We start from the raw sequence: 17,940 nt of genomic DNA on the forward strand, positions 1-17,940 counted from the left end.
TCATTATTAATATCGTCTAGTACGTTCTGCCCCAAGCTAAGCGCAGCCGGGGCCAGAGTCCTCATGATAAAGGGCGCAGCTCGACGCGCTATCCCGCTTAAAAAGGAAAATATTCCTCCTCCTCGCGTATAACGTCTACTGCTGTTGAAAATCCGTATATCATCACTCCCACCACCTCTAGGTGGGGTTAACAGAATGTATAATTCCTCAACAGAGGGGGGAATAAAGTGGACACGCATTTCTCCGCTTGTTTCAGACGAATGAGGAGTGGCGGGAAAGCGTTGGTGTTATATACCTCCTGCAACGGGGCGTACATGCAAGACTGCTATGGTGCACCCACGTTCATCGAAATGTATTGGGTTACCATCTCGATTCCTAATAGTGATGCTGACGCTGTCTATCATGTTAGTGTTAAGACGCACATATAGTTTTTTATCGTTACTGTTATCACTTCCATTTAGGGAGATTACATCCAAAATATTTACAGACTGGTTTCCATATCTAGTAGAAGAGATTCTATTGCAATAAACACACAGAATATCAACTCCTCTAGGCATTGGCGGGAATAGACATGTGTTAACTACACTCGAGGCATACTGACGTTTTGCGAATATGTCATATTCTATTTCTGGAACTACGCCCAACACTTTCCCAAAAGCGGTTCCAAATGATAATGTAACTCTACTGATGTTTTTATGCCCCGTTGCAGAGCTAATATTCTCATCACTAATCACAGTAGTGAACTTGTTTCGATTGGAGGAAGAATCATATTTAATAAAATGCGTTCCATATTTAGCTGAAAATTGTTTTAATGACTTTCCTAAAAAACTCAGTTTAGCATTACTTGAAAATATGGCCTCTATTTCTGTATTAATCGTGGTATTAATTTCTTTTATAGTTCCGGCTAAAACATCAGATGATAATAAATGCTTTGAATGCATGTATTTCCCCTCGTTCACTTTCTCATACGTAACGCCTACACGTATATATGCCTCGGGATTATCACGCTTAATAACGTAATGGGAAGTGGGGAGGAGTAATTTTTGTAGACACATTTCATAACTCCTTCTGGGATCTAATTCTAGCTGGTTAAACAATCGATTTTGGAGAGATGCGGGGATGTTATTGGGGAATAAATGCGTATCTGATACGCTGGTGGCGTATATCACGTGAGTGTCCATCGCTCTATCTCCTTAGACTGCTTTTTGTCTAGTAAAGCCATCTACACATTACACGCTCATTTATATACACTCACCTGTTAATATACGATCCAGGAAGCATTCCTTTTACTGTGAGGATCAATTTTGACAGCTGCCTTTCTCGTAACAGATGGAGGCTCATACACTTGACTGCTTGCCGTAGTATTACGGAATAAATCTCGCGATGTAGATGTTAGTGTGAAAAACAGTTGAGCAATGGGGAGTTTATCCGGTAAAAAAACAGATTTAAGCACAGTCATTTTATGTATAATGTCATTAATTATATGTATGCCAGATACTGGAGCCAATACATTTCCATTCAGATCCCAACGAACGATTCCGGTAGCATCATAATGGTTTAGCAAGGATCTCGCATATTCATGATCTCTCACTTTCAACTTCAAATCTATTAAATGTTTTATGGAAGGGTTGGTATGCAGCTGAGGAGGAGGAGGTGGTTTGACAGTAAGATGACGAGCAACAGCTTTCACAGCGGGGTAAGCAGGGCTGTGTGCAGCTTTCCGGTTGTCCACTATTTTACGCGGTATGAGATAAAAGGCTTTCATTTTACTTACTGAACAACCGTGTAATTAAACTAGCCGCAATCGGTAAAATAATGGATAAAATACTGCCTCCTCGTTTGCTGGTTAATATCTGTTTCTTAGTTGTCACAGAAGGTTTCTTACAGGCTAGTGACCGAATAAGCAATTTATATTTTTTCAACTTTTTAACGACCTTGTCAGGCACGGGCAATTTTTTTTTAAAAAGTTATTAAAAATTTCTGATAAACAATTTATATGTGGTTTCTTCAATTTTTCAATCAACTGCTTTCTCGAGGAATACTGAAGTTTTGATAATAGTTGGATCAATTCGTTGTATTTATAAACTAAGGGCTTCTTCATTATAAATGTAATATCTCAGCAGCATCAATCCATTGATCGAATGATCGATCATAACCTGCGTACCTAACTTTATACTGGAGTTTGCCAGAGACTCTGCGTTGTCCCAATACCTTCTCAATATTAAAGGTTTGAGGCAAATGTGATGGTGTTAATTCTTGTTTATAGAAGCCACCATCAATTTCTTCCCCATTCAGATCTTTTAGAAAGTATAAAGGGATGTGTTGTCTCCGATCAATACGTGTAACTGTAAAGATCTCGCGGGTGTTCTGCTGCTTAAACCCTTTCTTAAACTTGGAAATGCGATCAGATAGAGTGATGCGTACTGTATCACCAACACTTAATCGAGGAATGACAGCTTTCTTTGATTTGCTCGGGCTTTTATACATTAAATCAAATTGTTTGGCGTGTTCGCTGGGCGAGGATAGAGCGTGCACCTCCGCAGGTGTCTTCCCCTTCAATCCTCTGTGTGGAGTTAAATTATATGTTTTCACAATATCTGGTAGAGCCTGCATGTATTTTAAAGTGTTGCGCGCCGTCATAAACTTGTAAAGTTTACCTTTTAAAGTACGTATGAACCGCTCAGCGATTGAAGCTTTAGTCTCCTGAGAAAATACACTATATAACCGTACTTTCCTTGCTGCCAGCATTTTTTTCATAGTGGCGTTATAAAATTCTCCACCTCGATCAGAATTAATTTTGCGCACTCCCTGAGAATGAGGTGAATCTAGAATTAAAGCTAGATCATTAGTGGTGCTTTTCCCATCCTTAGCGCGTAAGGGTACTACTTGGGCGTACCTGGAGAAAATATCTACACACACGAGTAAATATTTCACTCCGTCATTATGTTTGTCCAATAAACTCATCTCGGCCAAGTCTATAGCTTGAAATAGTCGTTGTTTAGGGCTTAACACCCGACGCCGAGGGAATTTATGTGGTTGTAAATAATGCAACGTATAGGAGTCAGAGCTTTTCAGATAGTCCTTTACATCGGCTAGAGTTATACTAGAGTTAATTAATTTGGCGGCCTTATACAATCTCTGTACCCCTCCAAGCCCTCCGCTAGATGAGGGGTCGTTATATACTCGTTCCAGTACATCTTTCTTGCTCACCATTGGTAAACTATCTCATAGGGCGGTTCGTGAACAATATTACCGCGTAATGTTATCGTAGATGGAGTGTTCGAGCCCAGATCTACTAGCAAATAGCCGTAGGGTTGGCTAATAACTTGCTTATATAACTCTACAAATTTCTTTGAATCCACTTTCCCAAATATTTGTCGTCCGAGTGTTTCAATTTGTGACAGGTCTCGTGATTTAACCAATATGAAATGAGAAGCATTTAAACTAATATTCCTCGAATATTTACCAGGAAAAAATATATTTTGAGTAATCAATATGACGGAAACCGTGAAATGTCGACCCTAGTAAACATGTCTGAAACGATTTTTGAATTCGCAGACTCTGTAAAAAGGTCATCATAGATTACTAAGATATGCGAGTTATTATCTACTCGCTCTTCCACTGGATCAATAATGGTTGAATGCTCGATCAGCTTCCCTTTAATTTGTGGATCTGATCGTAATTCAGAGTACCCTCCTCCGCATATGAATATTGAGGAGAACTTGTGTTGATACTTCCTTACAAGTTTACTGCACAAGTAGGATTTTCCGCTGTTTGTATAACCAGCAATAATAACACGAGATGGTTCTCTGAAAATATCTAGATGTTCCGCATGGATTATATCATAGGAACTGTCCATGATTAATGCTTCGTTAAGACTGCTAAAAACTAAGGAACTGAGGTGGAATTTATACAAACATAGTCATTTACAGGTGTTTATTCACATATTTTATGTACAGCAACATCATTTTTAAAACTAAACATAGTTCTTACAGTTCACAAACAATAATATTAAACATCATATTTTTTAAAACTAATCATAGTTCTTACAGTTCACAAACAATAATATTAAACATCCTATTCATTTAGTATACAAAGTTCTAGTCATATGGGGCATCCATCTTAATACTACCTAACAATTGTACAACATAAAATTTAGCGAGGGTTGAATAGTTTCTGAGCTGTAGCATCGCGTTTGCTCCAGGGACGGAATATTGGGTAGAGTCTCTGTGCTTGCTCTACTTCCTCCTCCTCCATAATCACTTCTTCCATCTCCTCCTCCTCCTCTCCCACTTCTACATCCATCTCATCATCATTGTTATTGGGAATATCAGGATGACCATACGCTAGGGACTGTGTGGGGCTTAAAATGTAGCGTTTATCGTCAAATGCTGACAATCCTCTGCAGGTACTGCGACATGTACAAATCTTTCCTTGCACGTTGCGTATAGATCTCGACACATACCTGATTGAAGTGTTTGTTTCAAGAGTGTGTTGAAATGAGTCATGTGAGAGTTTCTCTTGTAGATGGTATGGTACGCCCTTACACTTACAAGTGTGCTCCCCATCATGTGTGGTGAACGAATATGTTTTAGGTCTGAGAGAAATTAACTGGTTAATAATCTTAGAGCCTATTTCAGACTTGAGCAATCCTAGTTCACCTTCTCGCGCTTTACAGTAGGATGGATGTGTGTCATTAAAATTACTAAAATCCATACAGTCGAAGAGAGGAGACTTATTCAACTCTTCAAACACATCCTGACAGTCAAGTTTAATGATGAAAGAGTCTGTGTCTGTATATAACAGACTCGCTTTATCCCCATACGCAGGTTTGACAACATCATACCAGAACTCATAGAGTCGCCTCTTAGCAATTTGAAGTATATGATAACCCAGATAGGTAGGAGTGTTGACTAGGAGAGACTTCTGCTTGATAGTACATATCACTCGATCCTTACTTAACAAAAGACTCCGCTTGAAGAATGGGTTTCGAGCATGTTTCAGGAAATGACTACGATCTGTGACCAAATAGTGTTTGTTCCCATATTTAGATACATCTGTGAGACTCTTTCCATATATAGAGTTTGATACGAGTTTGAAAGCCTTTTTTTTTATCGCGCATTTGGTACTGGCACGTTCACGAACATAGGTTTCAATGAAGTCTTTAAGGTAACTCTCCTGCTCGAATTCGTAGATGTCGTGAACTTTAGCTACTTCTAATCCAATGCGCATGAGCAACTGTAACAAGTCCAGACTAACGAGGTAGTCTTTCTGAGGAAGGTGAGAAGCAATTAATTTAGTGTTGTTTTTAGGCAGCCCTCGACTTTCTTCTGTAAGAATATTCTTACTGTAGGGTGAAATGTGTTCCTCAGTAATGCATGTATGTGAAAGAACTAGGGGCAGTTCATCTGTATACCTAGCTACCTCAGGTCGGACCTGCAGTGTATCACACAACACCCATACCCCTTGGTCCCCGCACATGGGATATTCTCCAAACCTTGCTCCAGCAGTACGTCACGCTCATTGTGTGTCAGTTTCCGGATCCCACTACGAGGGAGTAGTTCAGTCATACACGCCCCGTAAAGACTATTAAAATCTAAGTAAATGATGTAGCTACTATCTTCCCCTAGATCTAAGCCTGTGTGCCTGTTCTCCACATTCGTGTACTGTCTCGTCACACTGGTGAACCCACCTCGGAGATTCCGACGAAGTAAATCAAATAACATTGGGTCTGACACAACATCAAGTTGAACTTTCGATTTAAGCAAGAACTCATCCCAAGCAAATGAGGGTAAAGAAATGTAGTGTGAAATGTCTAATTTGTAGAGAGCAAGCATGGTGTCTCGCCAGACTGTGAACATATCAGCTAGCAATCCTGTGTCCACTTTGAGGTAAAGGAGTAGATACTCCCCTATGTTACGACATTTAGCCAAATCAAAAATTTCTAAGGCTTGTTTATAATCTGTTTCTGACAACTCTTCGTCTTTTAGTGTATTGTAAAACTTATCACGAGAAGGGAGTTGTGGTTCATCTAACACAGACATAGAGGATAAATAATCATAGCAGAATGATTGTTTACCCTTGAGTAGTTTTGGGATGGCCGCTTTATTTACGCCTTTTAACATAGTCAAAGTGAATGTGGTAGGTTTCCCACTATCAATATGATCCTTGGCTATTCTTCCTAGCGAGCCGTTGAGAAGGGCTAAACTATCCAAAAATCTTAAGTTGTTCACATCAACTTTCATAAATTTAAATCCATCCTTGGCTAATATATCTATTTCACTTCCTGGTCTATTTCTCATCTCGTTTAGGATTACTCCTGAATCATAGGAAGCGTTGTGTGAAAATGTGTATATGAACTTGTATGAATTTATACATTGCAAATTACATCTATCACATTAAGCTGCTTGATAATTGTGGAATCTTACTGTGTGGTCGTGATGACGGACTTTGATTACATCTTCTCCGTTAAAAGGTACATCACAGAGTTCACAGGCTGTTTTTGTCTCAAATAGTGCCTGCTGTTGCTGGGACATGTGAAGTTCATAGGATGCTAACCCCTTCTTGATTCTAGCCCATGACGCTTCTAGCGTGGTTACAAAGTGATTGACCGCATCTTTACCCAAATAAGTATCTTTCTCGACAATATTCTTCTGTCTGTCAATGATAATGTACGCATACGCCACTGCGTTGTGACGTGTTTCTATCATTCCCTTAGGGTTCGAGCGGTCTAGCATGCACTCAAAGTCATAAAAGCACATGTGACTAGGACCATATCCCCGTCCATAGTTACGGAAAGTAATCTTCCTCTCTGGTGGGTAGAATTTGAGAGTCTGATGTACTTTACATGTACTTTCATGACTCTGCATGCTATCTGCTGGGAGTGATATCAAACAACAGTGACAGAAGCTGTGATGACTTGGGATTAGATCTCCATGACCTCGCATATTACGTACATATTGGTTAAAATCCTTAATTAATACTAAGTGTTGAGCTTCCAACATCAGCAATGGTATGACGTCTGTATATCCTCCTCTTCCCTTCCTAGCTAGTGTAATGTAGTGTCGCTGTTGTCGTCTAGCATTTTCATCTTTTTCTAGTGAATAGATGAATATACTGACTTTATTCATTTTCTCTACCTTGTGAATATCCTCAAACGTCACTGCAGAATTGACATCAGCTGGCCATTTCATGTGTCTGAGACACCAACTAGCATTCACAGATCTAGCGCGAATATTATCTAGGTGCATCCCCTTAGCGAAACATTTATAAGCTGCAACACACTGCATAAGGCAAATATCAGCCTCTCCCTCTGGATTGAAAACCAATTTTTTCCCACGCAAGCCTTCAGGATAGTCTACATGCGAGCCTAATCTTATCGGGTGTTCAATCTGACCACAGTTAATGTAAAACCCGGTGAGCCGCTCAACCAAGACATTGGAGCCTTCCTTCGCTTCCAGATACTGGGATATTTTCTCTGTCAATTCATCAGCCCAAAAATCAATAAGAGTTTCTACTTCCTCTAGAGTAATTCTTTGCCCCTCACCTCGTATGGGAAAACCATCGTTATTTATAGGATCCAATAGATTATCCTCCCCGTCTTGTTGTACATTTAAATTTCTCACAATTAGAGTGATGTCTGGGTAAATTAGGAGGAATGGGTGTTGTGGGGAGAAAAGGGATCGAACCTCATTAATGAAAAAATCCCTGTATGTTCTCAGATATACTCCTGGGGAGGTGTTAACATGTTCTGGTATGGAGAATGAAAGCCGGACATAGCTGCCATTATAGTTATCAATTCGATCCAGCAGCTGAGGTTGAATTTCTAGGGCAGGTGGAGGAGAGGGGGAAAGAGGTGGCGGGGGTGATGGGATAGGGCTGGGAGGGGTGGGGGGTGGTGATAACCCACCCCCTCCGAGATGAATGGGTGAGACCGCTGGGTCAGCTATTACGCCAGACAGTGCTAACAAGTCAGAATTGACAGACGCTGGCGGGTCAAGGTCACGGTCTGCTGAGCTGTCGTCTGAGTCACTGTCTGAGATGAAAATGGTACGATTCTCACCACTGCTGCTGCTGCTGCTGCTGCGGATGCTGCTGCTGCTGCTGCTGCTGATGCTGCTGCTGCTGCTGTTGCTGTCATAGCTGTTGCTGATTGATTGGGGTACAGGGCTGGGGGAGGAACGGGGGGTTGAGTGAGCGCGTGAACGAGTCCTCCCCTCCCTGTGAGAGCCGGAAGTGGCCACTGTCTGCCCTGCTGTGTCACTCTCACAGCCACTGCTGCTGCTGCCGCTGGATGCCAAATCTATGCACAGCGGTGTGTCGTCGTCTGTAAAAAAAAAAAGAAAAACATATTATCTCTAGAAAGAATGAAGCATATATATCTCTAGAAAGAACGTATATATATATATATATATATATATATATATATATATATATATATATATATATATATATATATATATATATATATATATATATATATATATATATATATATGCGAACAAGCCTGAATGGTCCTCAGGACAATATGCAACTGAAAACTCACACCTCAGAAGTGACTCGAACCCATACTCCCAGGAGCCACGCAACTGGTATGTACAAGACGCCTTAATCCACTTGACCATCACGACCGGACATAATGAGGTGATAGCCGAGGCTATTTGAACCACCCCACCGCCGGCACTCGGATAGTAATCTTGGGCATAGCATTTTCTGGGGTGTGAGTTTTCAGTTGCATATTGTCCTGGGGACCATTCAGGCTTGTTCGCATTTGTGTTCCTCACGTGTGCCCCAAAGAATGAGGTGATTTGGTAAAATGCTATGCCCAAGATTACTATCCGAGTGCCGGCGGTGGGGTGGTTCAAATAGCCTCGGCTATCACCTCATTATGTCCGGTCGTGATGGTCAAGTGGATTAAGGCGTCTTGTACATACCAGTTGCGTGGCTCCTGGGAGTATGGGTTCGAGTCACTTCTGGGGTGTGAGTTTTCAGTTGCATATTGTCCTGGGGACCATTCAGGCTTGTTTGCATTTGTGTTCCTCACGTGTGCCCCAAAGAATGAGGTGATTTGGTAAAATGCTATGCCCAAGATTACTATCCGAGTGCCGGCGGTGGGGTGGTTCAAATAGCCTCGGCTATCACCTCATTATGTCCGGTCGTGATGGTCAAGTGGATTAAGGCGTCTTGTACATACCAGTTGCGTGGCTCCTGGGAGTATGGGTTCGAGTCACTTCTGGGGTGTGAGTTTTCAGTTATATATATATATATATATATATATATATATATATATATATATATATATATATATATTATGAGGTAGGGGAACAGACTAGTGGGAATTAATATGTTTAGGAAATAGACTGAAATCAGACAGTAATAACTTACTTATGTCCTGGTGAAGGGGTTGGGCAGGTGAGTGGGTATGAATCCGTAACATCGTGTTAGCAGGATGAGATATGGTCTCGTAGCCCTCCATCTGGCGGCGTGGCTGACCTTGATGAAGGGGTGGGGGTGGCCGCGAGTGAGATGTGCTCTCCTTAGCTCAGTGTGTGAGGAATGGGGTATAGGCTCGATGGCGTCGATCTGTTCCCTCCGTCGATTGAGGTAGGGATTATAACCTGAAATGGAATAAATGATATTCAGCATGGATGAATGGGGAAAATATGTTTATTATGCATGAGTGTTCGCTTGCAAGTGGATGAAATACAGATATGAGAAGTGTATTTTATATGCTACCTACGTTTATGTGAAGTTTCATTCCGGCGATGACCTCCTCGCGGGGCAGGTGAGCAATAAGGACACTTCACGGTTTTGTAAACTGAAATTGGAAAGAACATATTTAACTGTGTGGAATGTAATAGCCCGAATGAGTTAATATTCTCACACGATAGTAGTTTACACGCGATATTTCACCTGTGGATGCCATAAAATGAACTGTGGAATATTAAATAATAATAACACTCACGGTTATCACAGAAAATCTGCTGACATCGCTTGCATTTGATGTCGTAATGTCCTAGGGGCGGTTTTTCACAGCTTGCGCATTGCAGCCGACACAGTTGATTTGCTGATGGAATAAAAAACACTCCGCATTTCATGCAGGCTGTAGAGCTTCGCCTTTCCATGACATGGAGCTGTATGGTGTGTGTGTAGTGGATGAAGTCTCGCAGGGAACTGGCGGCGCGTTTGTATGTGAGGGGAGTGAAATGCCCGGGTCAAATGAGAAGTGATTGATGGCTGACAGGTGTGGGTCTGTCGTATGTACTTCGCTCCCCTCCTTAACGAATCCACAGTGTATGAGGACTCGCCGTGGGGCGAACATCTCCACTCTGAAGACAACGAAAACCCTTTAGACAAATGGCCCAAGGGACTGACCCACTTCCGCAGGAGGGTGCTCTCTCGCTCTCTTACCCATCGACACTTGCAACTTCCTGTAGGGGGAAGCTAATGGACCTCCTGGCGTTCCTCTCAGGTACAGGGGTTCTCCTCTCCCTCCCCCCTCCCCAAACATCCTCTACTCACGATCATCAAACTATTATCATTAAGTCTATGACAATCTCCTTCCTCATATTCCACTCTTATTCTTGTATTTTCATACGTCTTCCCAGAAATTCCCTTTGTGACTAGAGCGAGGGGCTGCACCTGCTCACCCGCCACTCAAGACCACCTCCGACACGCACCAAACTTCCGGGAAATTCCCCTCCCAAACCCCCTGTGACTAGACACCCGCGCTGCGACGACGACCGCATGCACCACCTGGCACCCATCAACATAACTTACTCTCTTTCCTGACCACATACCTAAACACAGGATGCTCACACGCGTCCGAAACGCGCCAAACTTCCGGGAAAATCTCCAAAAACCCTGTGTGACTAGACACCTGCGCACCACCTGTCGGGTGGCACTCACCTGAGTGCCACCTGGCAGCTGGTGCGTGCGGTTCTAGTCACATATTTCACTACTGACTACCCACCCCTATAACCGAATTCACTTACAACCATGGCGATGTTGTTCTAATGGAGAGCAACAGCCGCTGTTCAGAGTGGCTTATAGGTTGTATTGTTACTGTTCACCCACACAGCCAGGGTACCTTGACGATAGTAAAAGTAAAGTGCAAAGGCACCACTAGCCTCAAGACATTATAAAAGTTAGTACCACTGGAGTTGGCTGGAGAAGAAGTCGCCAAGAGACCTCCAATACTGGACGTCCATCCTGTACGTACTGCTGCACAAGAGTGCAAAGTAAAATTAAAACAATATTTAAAAAATCTGAAAAGGAGTAATGAAGTGTTCGGCCAGTCCTAAACAGTGGGTTCCGATCCATGTTTCTTTTCCCTGGAATTATGTGGGAAATTTCCCACACAATATTTATTTATAGTTATTATATTTTACCTAACTAAATATACATCAGGAAAAGATAGTTTCTGTTGCTGTGTAGAACCATCAAAACAAAATTAAAGTTAAGTTTATCTTCAATAGGAAGAAATGTAAATAATTCCTCCACTCATTGTGGAGAAAATGTGACCGCCACGTCACAAACATGTTGAGTACAGAGCGTATTTGTGTCTATACATAAATATTTAATTCATAGAAGCTGGTTACGGTTTTCAGCATAAATTAACAAAATAAATAAAAGTTGAAATCATTTTAAAGAAAGGAAAATTTAAATACCTCTCCTCTGGGATTGTGATAAAATATATATGGGCAAGAGCGCTCCTTGACTGAGAAAGGAGACTCGCCATATTACACTTAACCCAAACGGAACACACTCTAAGGGAGTACCTAAGTAACAGAAGACAGCGAGTCACTGTGAGGGGTGAGGTCTCAGATTGGCGAGACGTCACCAGTGGGGTCCCGCAGGGTTCAGTCCTTGGACCCATACTCTTTCTTATATATGTCAATGATCTCCCAGAAGGTATAGAATCATTCCTCTCATTGTTTGCTGATGTTGCAAAAATTATGAGGAGGATCAAGACGGTGGAAGACAGTATGAGACTACAAGATGACCTAGACAGACTGCATGAATGATCCAATAAATGGCTACTAAAGTTCAACCCGAGTAAATGTAAGGTAATGAAACTATGCCGTGGAAACAGGAGGCCAGACACAGGATACAGAATGGGAGATGAAGTCCTTCATGAAACGGACAGAGAGAGAGAAGGATCTAGGAGTTGATATCACACCAATCCTGTCTCCTGAAGCCCACATCAAAAGAATAACATCTGCGGCGTATGCGAGGCTGACTAACATCAGAACTGCCTTCAGGAACCTGTGTAAGGAATCATTCAGAACCTTGTATACCACATATGTAAGACCAGTCCTGGAGTATGCGGCCCCAGCATGGATATCGTACCTTGTCAAGCACAAGCCGAAGCTTGAAAAAGTTCAGAGATATGCCACGAGGCTAGTCCCAGAACTAAGTGGCATGAGTTACGAGGAAAGGCTGAGAGAAATGCACCTCACAACATTAGAAGACAGAAGAGTAAGGTGAGACATGATCACTACCTACAAAATTCTCAGCGGATTGACAAGGTAGATAAAGATAAACTGTTTAACACGGGTGGTACGCGAACAAGGTGACACAGGTGGAAACTGGGTGCCCAAATGAGCAACAGGGACGTTAAAAAAAACTTTTTCAGTGTCAGAGTAGTTAACAGATGGAATTCATTAGGCAGTGATGTGGTGGAGGCTGACTCCATACAGAGTTTTAAACGTAGATAGGATAGAGCCCAGTAGGCTCAGGAATCTGTACACCAGTTGATTGACAGTTGAGAGGCGGGACCATAGAGCCAAAGCTCAAACACCAAAAGCACAATTAGGTGAGTACACTTGATGCAGGGCTGGAGTTTTGAAGAGTATTAATAATCACTTTCATGCCCACGGCACGTGGATACACGACGGGTTTATTTCTATCGCTTGTGTGGTCGCGTCGTACATTTACGGTCCGTTTTAAAATAATTGTAAAAAATCCAACTTAAATCCGATTTACTTCGATTTAATCCGAAATTCCCGTTATATTAATGGGAATAAACAGGCTCCCAACTATGCGCATGTATTGGCAGACAAATAAACCATGGCATGCAAGATTCTTCAACATGTTTATGACGAGCAGACGGTTTCAACACATAGGCCAGTTTTTTCATACATTCAGCAACAATGCGGTGCCAGTGAACAATACAGAAAAATTGATCAAAGTGAGACCAGTGATGAACTACCTGAAACAGATGGTTTCAAGAAGTGTATAACCCAGTAAAAGAGTTGTGTTTGGATGAAGGTACAATGGCATGGCGAGGCCGGTTGTCGTTCAAAGTGTACAATCCAAACAAACCAGACAAATATGGCGTGAAATTATATATGCTAGCCGAATCAACATCTGGCTACATTTATGGATTTGACGTGTATTGTGGCATTGGTCAAACCATCATGGAAACAGTTACTGGTTTGATGCGGCCATTATTGAACAAAGGGCACCACCTCTATATGGATAACTTTTACAACTCGGTTACCCTTACAGAGAAGTTGCGAGAAGTGGGGGTCTACACGTGTGGAACAATTAGACTCGTACGTGGCGCCCCAAAAGACCTGCAACATATAGCGAAGACTAAGATTGATGTGGATACCACAGTCTACCGCCGCAAGGACAACACCTTCATTCTGCTGTGGAAAGACAAGCGAGTTGTCTCTATGATTACCAACCTCCACAATGCAGACATAAATAGAGTTCAAAAACACAAACGAGTTCGTAGGCCAGATGGACCAACAGGACTAGAGCAGATTGTGGTGAACAAACCACAGGCAATTGTTGACTACAATAAGTTCATGAAGGGTGTTGACCACTTTGATCAAATGGTAAAGTATTACCATTTCGCCAGGAAATGTCACAAGTGGACAAAGAAAATAACCTTTTATTTCCTGCAAATGGCTTTGCAAAACGCTTATGCATTGTACAAGGCCAACACAGATGACCGAAAGAAACTAACTCTGCTCCAGTTTCATGAGGTTGCTATTTGGTCTTTATTGAAATTTGACAAGGAAGAGTGGCCTGCAACAACTACACCATCTCCTCATCTAGTTCATGCTCCAGACATAAATGATGACACTGGTCCTGTGTATCCTGCTGCTAACCCGTCAACACCTGGCCCGTCGGGTGTTAGGCGCCCTCTCTTCACGTCGACACCTCGTGCTGAAGCCGACCATGAATCTAATGAAGATATTTCATCTGCTACACTGTTGTTTGAAGACAATGGTGAGAGCGATGACTCAGACTGTAGTGTACTACCAACACAGAGACAACAGGGACATGTTGTTTTATCAGAGACTCGCCTGAACTACAAATTGAAGCATGAACTTGTAAAACTACCCAAACGTCGCAGGTGTTGTGTGTGTTCAAAGTCGGGTATCAGGAAGGAAACTGGTATAGCATGCAAGACATGCGATGTTCCACTTTGTGTCATACCTTGTTACACCACTTATCACAGGAAAAGGGTGTATTGGGTGGACAAGAAGTAACCACCCGCACCAGCTTCACTCCACCTACGAACATCTGTTAAGCAACTTCAGGAATGTCCTTACTAGTAAGGACAAGACAAGAACATATCGATGCCAACACAGAAGACAATGTCCAACATAACAGGTCAATTACACTGGATTAATCTTTGTGTTTAGATAGGAGATGCCTCGTATGGGCCAATAAGCCTTCTGCAGCCCCTATGTTTATCCCTTATGTATCCCCCCGTGTTTTCACCTTCATTGTATTATCACCTGACCTAATGCGGGTATAAAATCAACTAGTATTGTAAGATCTGTTCACTTGAGAATGAACCATGGAGGTTCGAAACGTCGTGCAAATTTTACAAATAAGTGTAATACACTCTATAGTAAATCACTTCTTTTCTTCACCTTAAAAGTACGAAAATGAGTTTTGGAGAACTCCTATTTCAATTAAGCCCTGATGCTAAGAAAATAGTTAGAGGGATAGAAGCCCTAAACCAGAAAATAATAAATACAGAATATGCGGTCATATTCAATGAAATATATATATATATATATATATATATATATATATATATATATATATATATATATATATATATATATATATATATATATATATATATATATATATATATATATATATATATATATATATATATATATATATATATATATATATATATATATATATATATATATATATATATATATATTAGATGTTTAGTTATAGCAGTAGCCTAATGTCCTACATTTGAAAAGCATCCTTGTAGGATTATTGTAAGTAATGCTACATCAATGCTATCTAGGTAACATTATGTGGACCATGTTAGAGAGTGTATACATTTAGTTTACATATGTATTCATCACATGTATACTGAGAAGATTCCATATGAGTGTTGTACCTTGCATTACTCATTTGTCTTGACATTATTTGAAATTATGGCACTGTGAACTGTTTTCCACTTAGACAATCTTATGATACACATGTTGTATATATTAAATATATTTATTATCTTTGTATGCATATGTATAGCCGTTGGTAATGTCTTTGAATCCTCCCTAACCGCCCCCCCCCCCAATCCCCTCTCCCCCAGTGAAGTACCGACTCTGCCAGTGTTGCCATCTCGTATCCGTGTGATTTCTTTGTGTACTTATTTTGTATTTCAAGGTAATTTCTTTAATGTATCGAATTACTATTATATATCATTATGTAAGTTTGTGCCTTATACTCTTAAGTTGTTGTATAGCGAATTAGAAGTTCCTGAATGAGTTTATATTGTAAAGGAGTTAGTGAGATTTGAAAGTTGAAGGTATGTTGACTTATTAGAGGTGGTAACAGTGTCGCCTCTTGGTAAAAGTGCCTCAAGACGTCACTGTTCTTTGGTCTTTTCAGGCGAGCGGACGTGTTAGGTTGTTGTCCGTGATTTGTGACCTTATATTGGGGTATTGTGCCTGCTAGATGTTAATCATGTAACTGTATGTATGTATATGGATCATTTTCTACTGTTGTCCATTATGTATACCAGGTGGTAGGTGATTATTATGTGTCTTAGTGAAGTGATATATTTTGAGGAACTTGTGAAATGCCAAGGTGCTGTATGTGATAGTATTCCTCTTACCTCATGTATTATTGGTTGACTCACCACCATCCTTGTTGGTATTAGCAACATATAGGCACTAGTGTTCCACTGCGCTAGGCAAGGTTCCTGGTGTCAGCTAGTGTTGATTGATGCAGTTTATAGACTTGTATTTGATGTATCATGCCCAGTTGTTGAGAAGCTGGATATGTGTGTGAAATTAGTAGAGTATTGTAGTATTACTGTTATGGAAGGTTATTAATGCCAGTAAACTGGAATATTTGTTGCTAGCTTTTTACTCCCCCTAGAACCTTGAGTGATATGTGGCCAGGCTATGTGTTCCAGTGATGCTGAAGGCTACTACCTTAAAATAGGTATATGGAGGTTATATCTCCCCGATCATGACATAGAGATTATTAAAAGTGGGCGCCTAGTCCATGATCATCAATAAGGTAACTCCTGTTGTTTGAGGTTCTTTATGAAGTAACTCCTGTGTTTCCAGGACAATTATTGTTGTAATCCTAGTGTTGAGGATTAACAATTATATATGACACAGTAGACCTTATCCATGATTATTTTCTAGCGTGTTGTGCCTATTTGAAGTGAATGTTACGGTATCATTTCCTTGAAGACGCTTTGATGACTTGTGTTTCTGTATTATGATTCAGCTTGCAGTCCTATGTGAACCCAGTTATTACTGCACTTGCAACACTGCACGACAGAGGTAAACGTTACATTTTTGTTGCAGGGTCATATGCTAATTAGTATATTCTTATTGTGGTATAATATTTTTTTCTGAAAGTGTCTAAATAATTAATTATTATGGAGCAATTAGTAAAAGAAATTTTGCAAAATCCATCAGTAGATAGGATTAAGACCTTGACAAAATCCGTGTTGATTTGTATGGGAAAAACCTTAGAGTTAGAAGTGGCACCCAGAATGACAAAAGCTAAGATACTGAGAAATATTTTTTCTGCATCTAGTAGAAGATGGCTTGTTAAGTGATGAGGTATTAGAAAAATACCCTGATGAGTTTGAGAGTACTGCCAGACTAAGAAGGCAGGAGTTAGAGCTTTAACTAAAGCAAGTTGAGTTTGAAAGGTTTAAGTGTGTAGAAGAAACTAAACAAAGATAAGAAGAAACTAAACAAAGAGAAGAGGAAACTAAGCAGAGTTAGAGACAGTTAGAATTAAACAGCAGATGGCTGAGGCGCAGATTAGGCTTAAGGAGAAAAAGTTAGAAGCTGCAGCAGCTGCCAGTAGTGAGGGCTCTAAGGGAAGTTCTCGTATAAGTAGTCACAGTCGTGGACGTTACTTCCCTAAAGGGTTTGAATTACCCAAATTTAATGAGAAGGACCTGAACTGTTTTTCTTACACTTTTCCAAGCTAGCTACTAGTTTCAAATGGCCAGAAGATTCTTGGGTGACCATTATGCAAGGTCAGTTGTGAGGGAAGGCAAAAGAAATTTTCGCTTCGCTCCCATTCGAAGACAGCTTTCATTAACCCACAGTAAAAAAGAGGATCTTGCAAGTGTATGACCTAAATGCAGAAGCATTAAGACAAAAGTTTAAAGGTCTCAAGCATGCACCTGATCAGACAGTTACAGATTTTGCTCGAGTAAAAGAGTCAATTTTTGACTGGTGGTTAAACCGAAATAATATTCATGATTTGTTGCCACTTATGCAGCTCATCTTATTTGAAGAACTTTCGTCTTGTTTGCCTGCAAAGTTGACCATGGCACTAGCCACAGGTAGACGTTCTTACAAAGATGTTCATGAGTTAGCTATGTTGGCAGGTGAACATGATTCGATTTATAAGATATCGTATAACAATTTTAACATGGCACCTAAAACATTCACTTCTAGGCAGTTA

The 17,940-nt window shown here is 40.8% G+C and overlaps 1 protein-coding gene across 1 annotated transcript; it reads left to right on the forward strand.

Moving 5' to 3' along the window:
- The first annotated feature begins 13,277 nt into the window (after positions 1 to 13,277).
- On the forward strand, positions 13,278 to 14,548 carry LOC138357421 (piggyBac transposable element-derived protein 4-like). The gene is made up of 2 exons (XM_069314271.1): positions 13,278 to 13,847; positions 14,477 to 14,548. Exons 1-2 carry the CDS (start codon positions 13,278 to 13,280, stop codon positions 14,546 to 14,548), a joined length of 642 nt encoding a protein of 213 aa, XP_069170372.1.
- The last annotated feature ends 3,392 nt before the right edge of the window (positions 14,549 to 17,940 follow it).

Source organism: Procambarus clarkii, chromosome 78, assembly GCF_040958095.1.
Source record: "Procambarus clarkii isolate CNS0578487 chromosome 78, FALCON_Pclarkii_2.0, whole genome shotgun sequence".
NCBI lineage: Eukaryota > Metazoa > Arthropoda > Malacostraca > Decapoda > Cambaridae > Procambarus > Procambarus clarkii.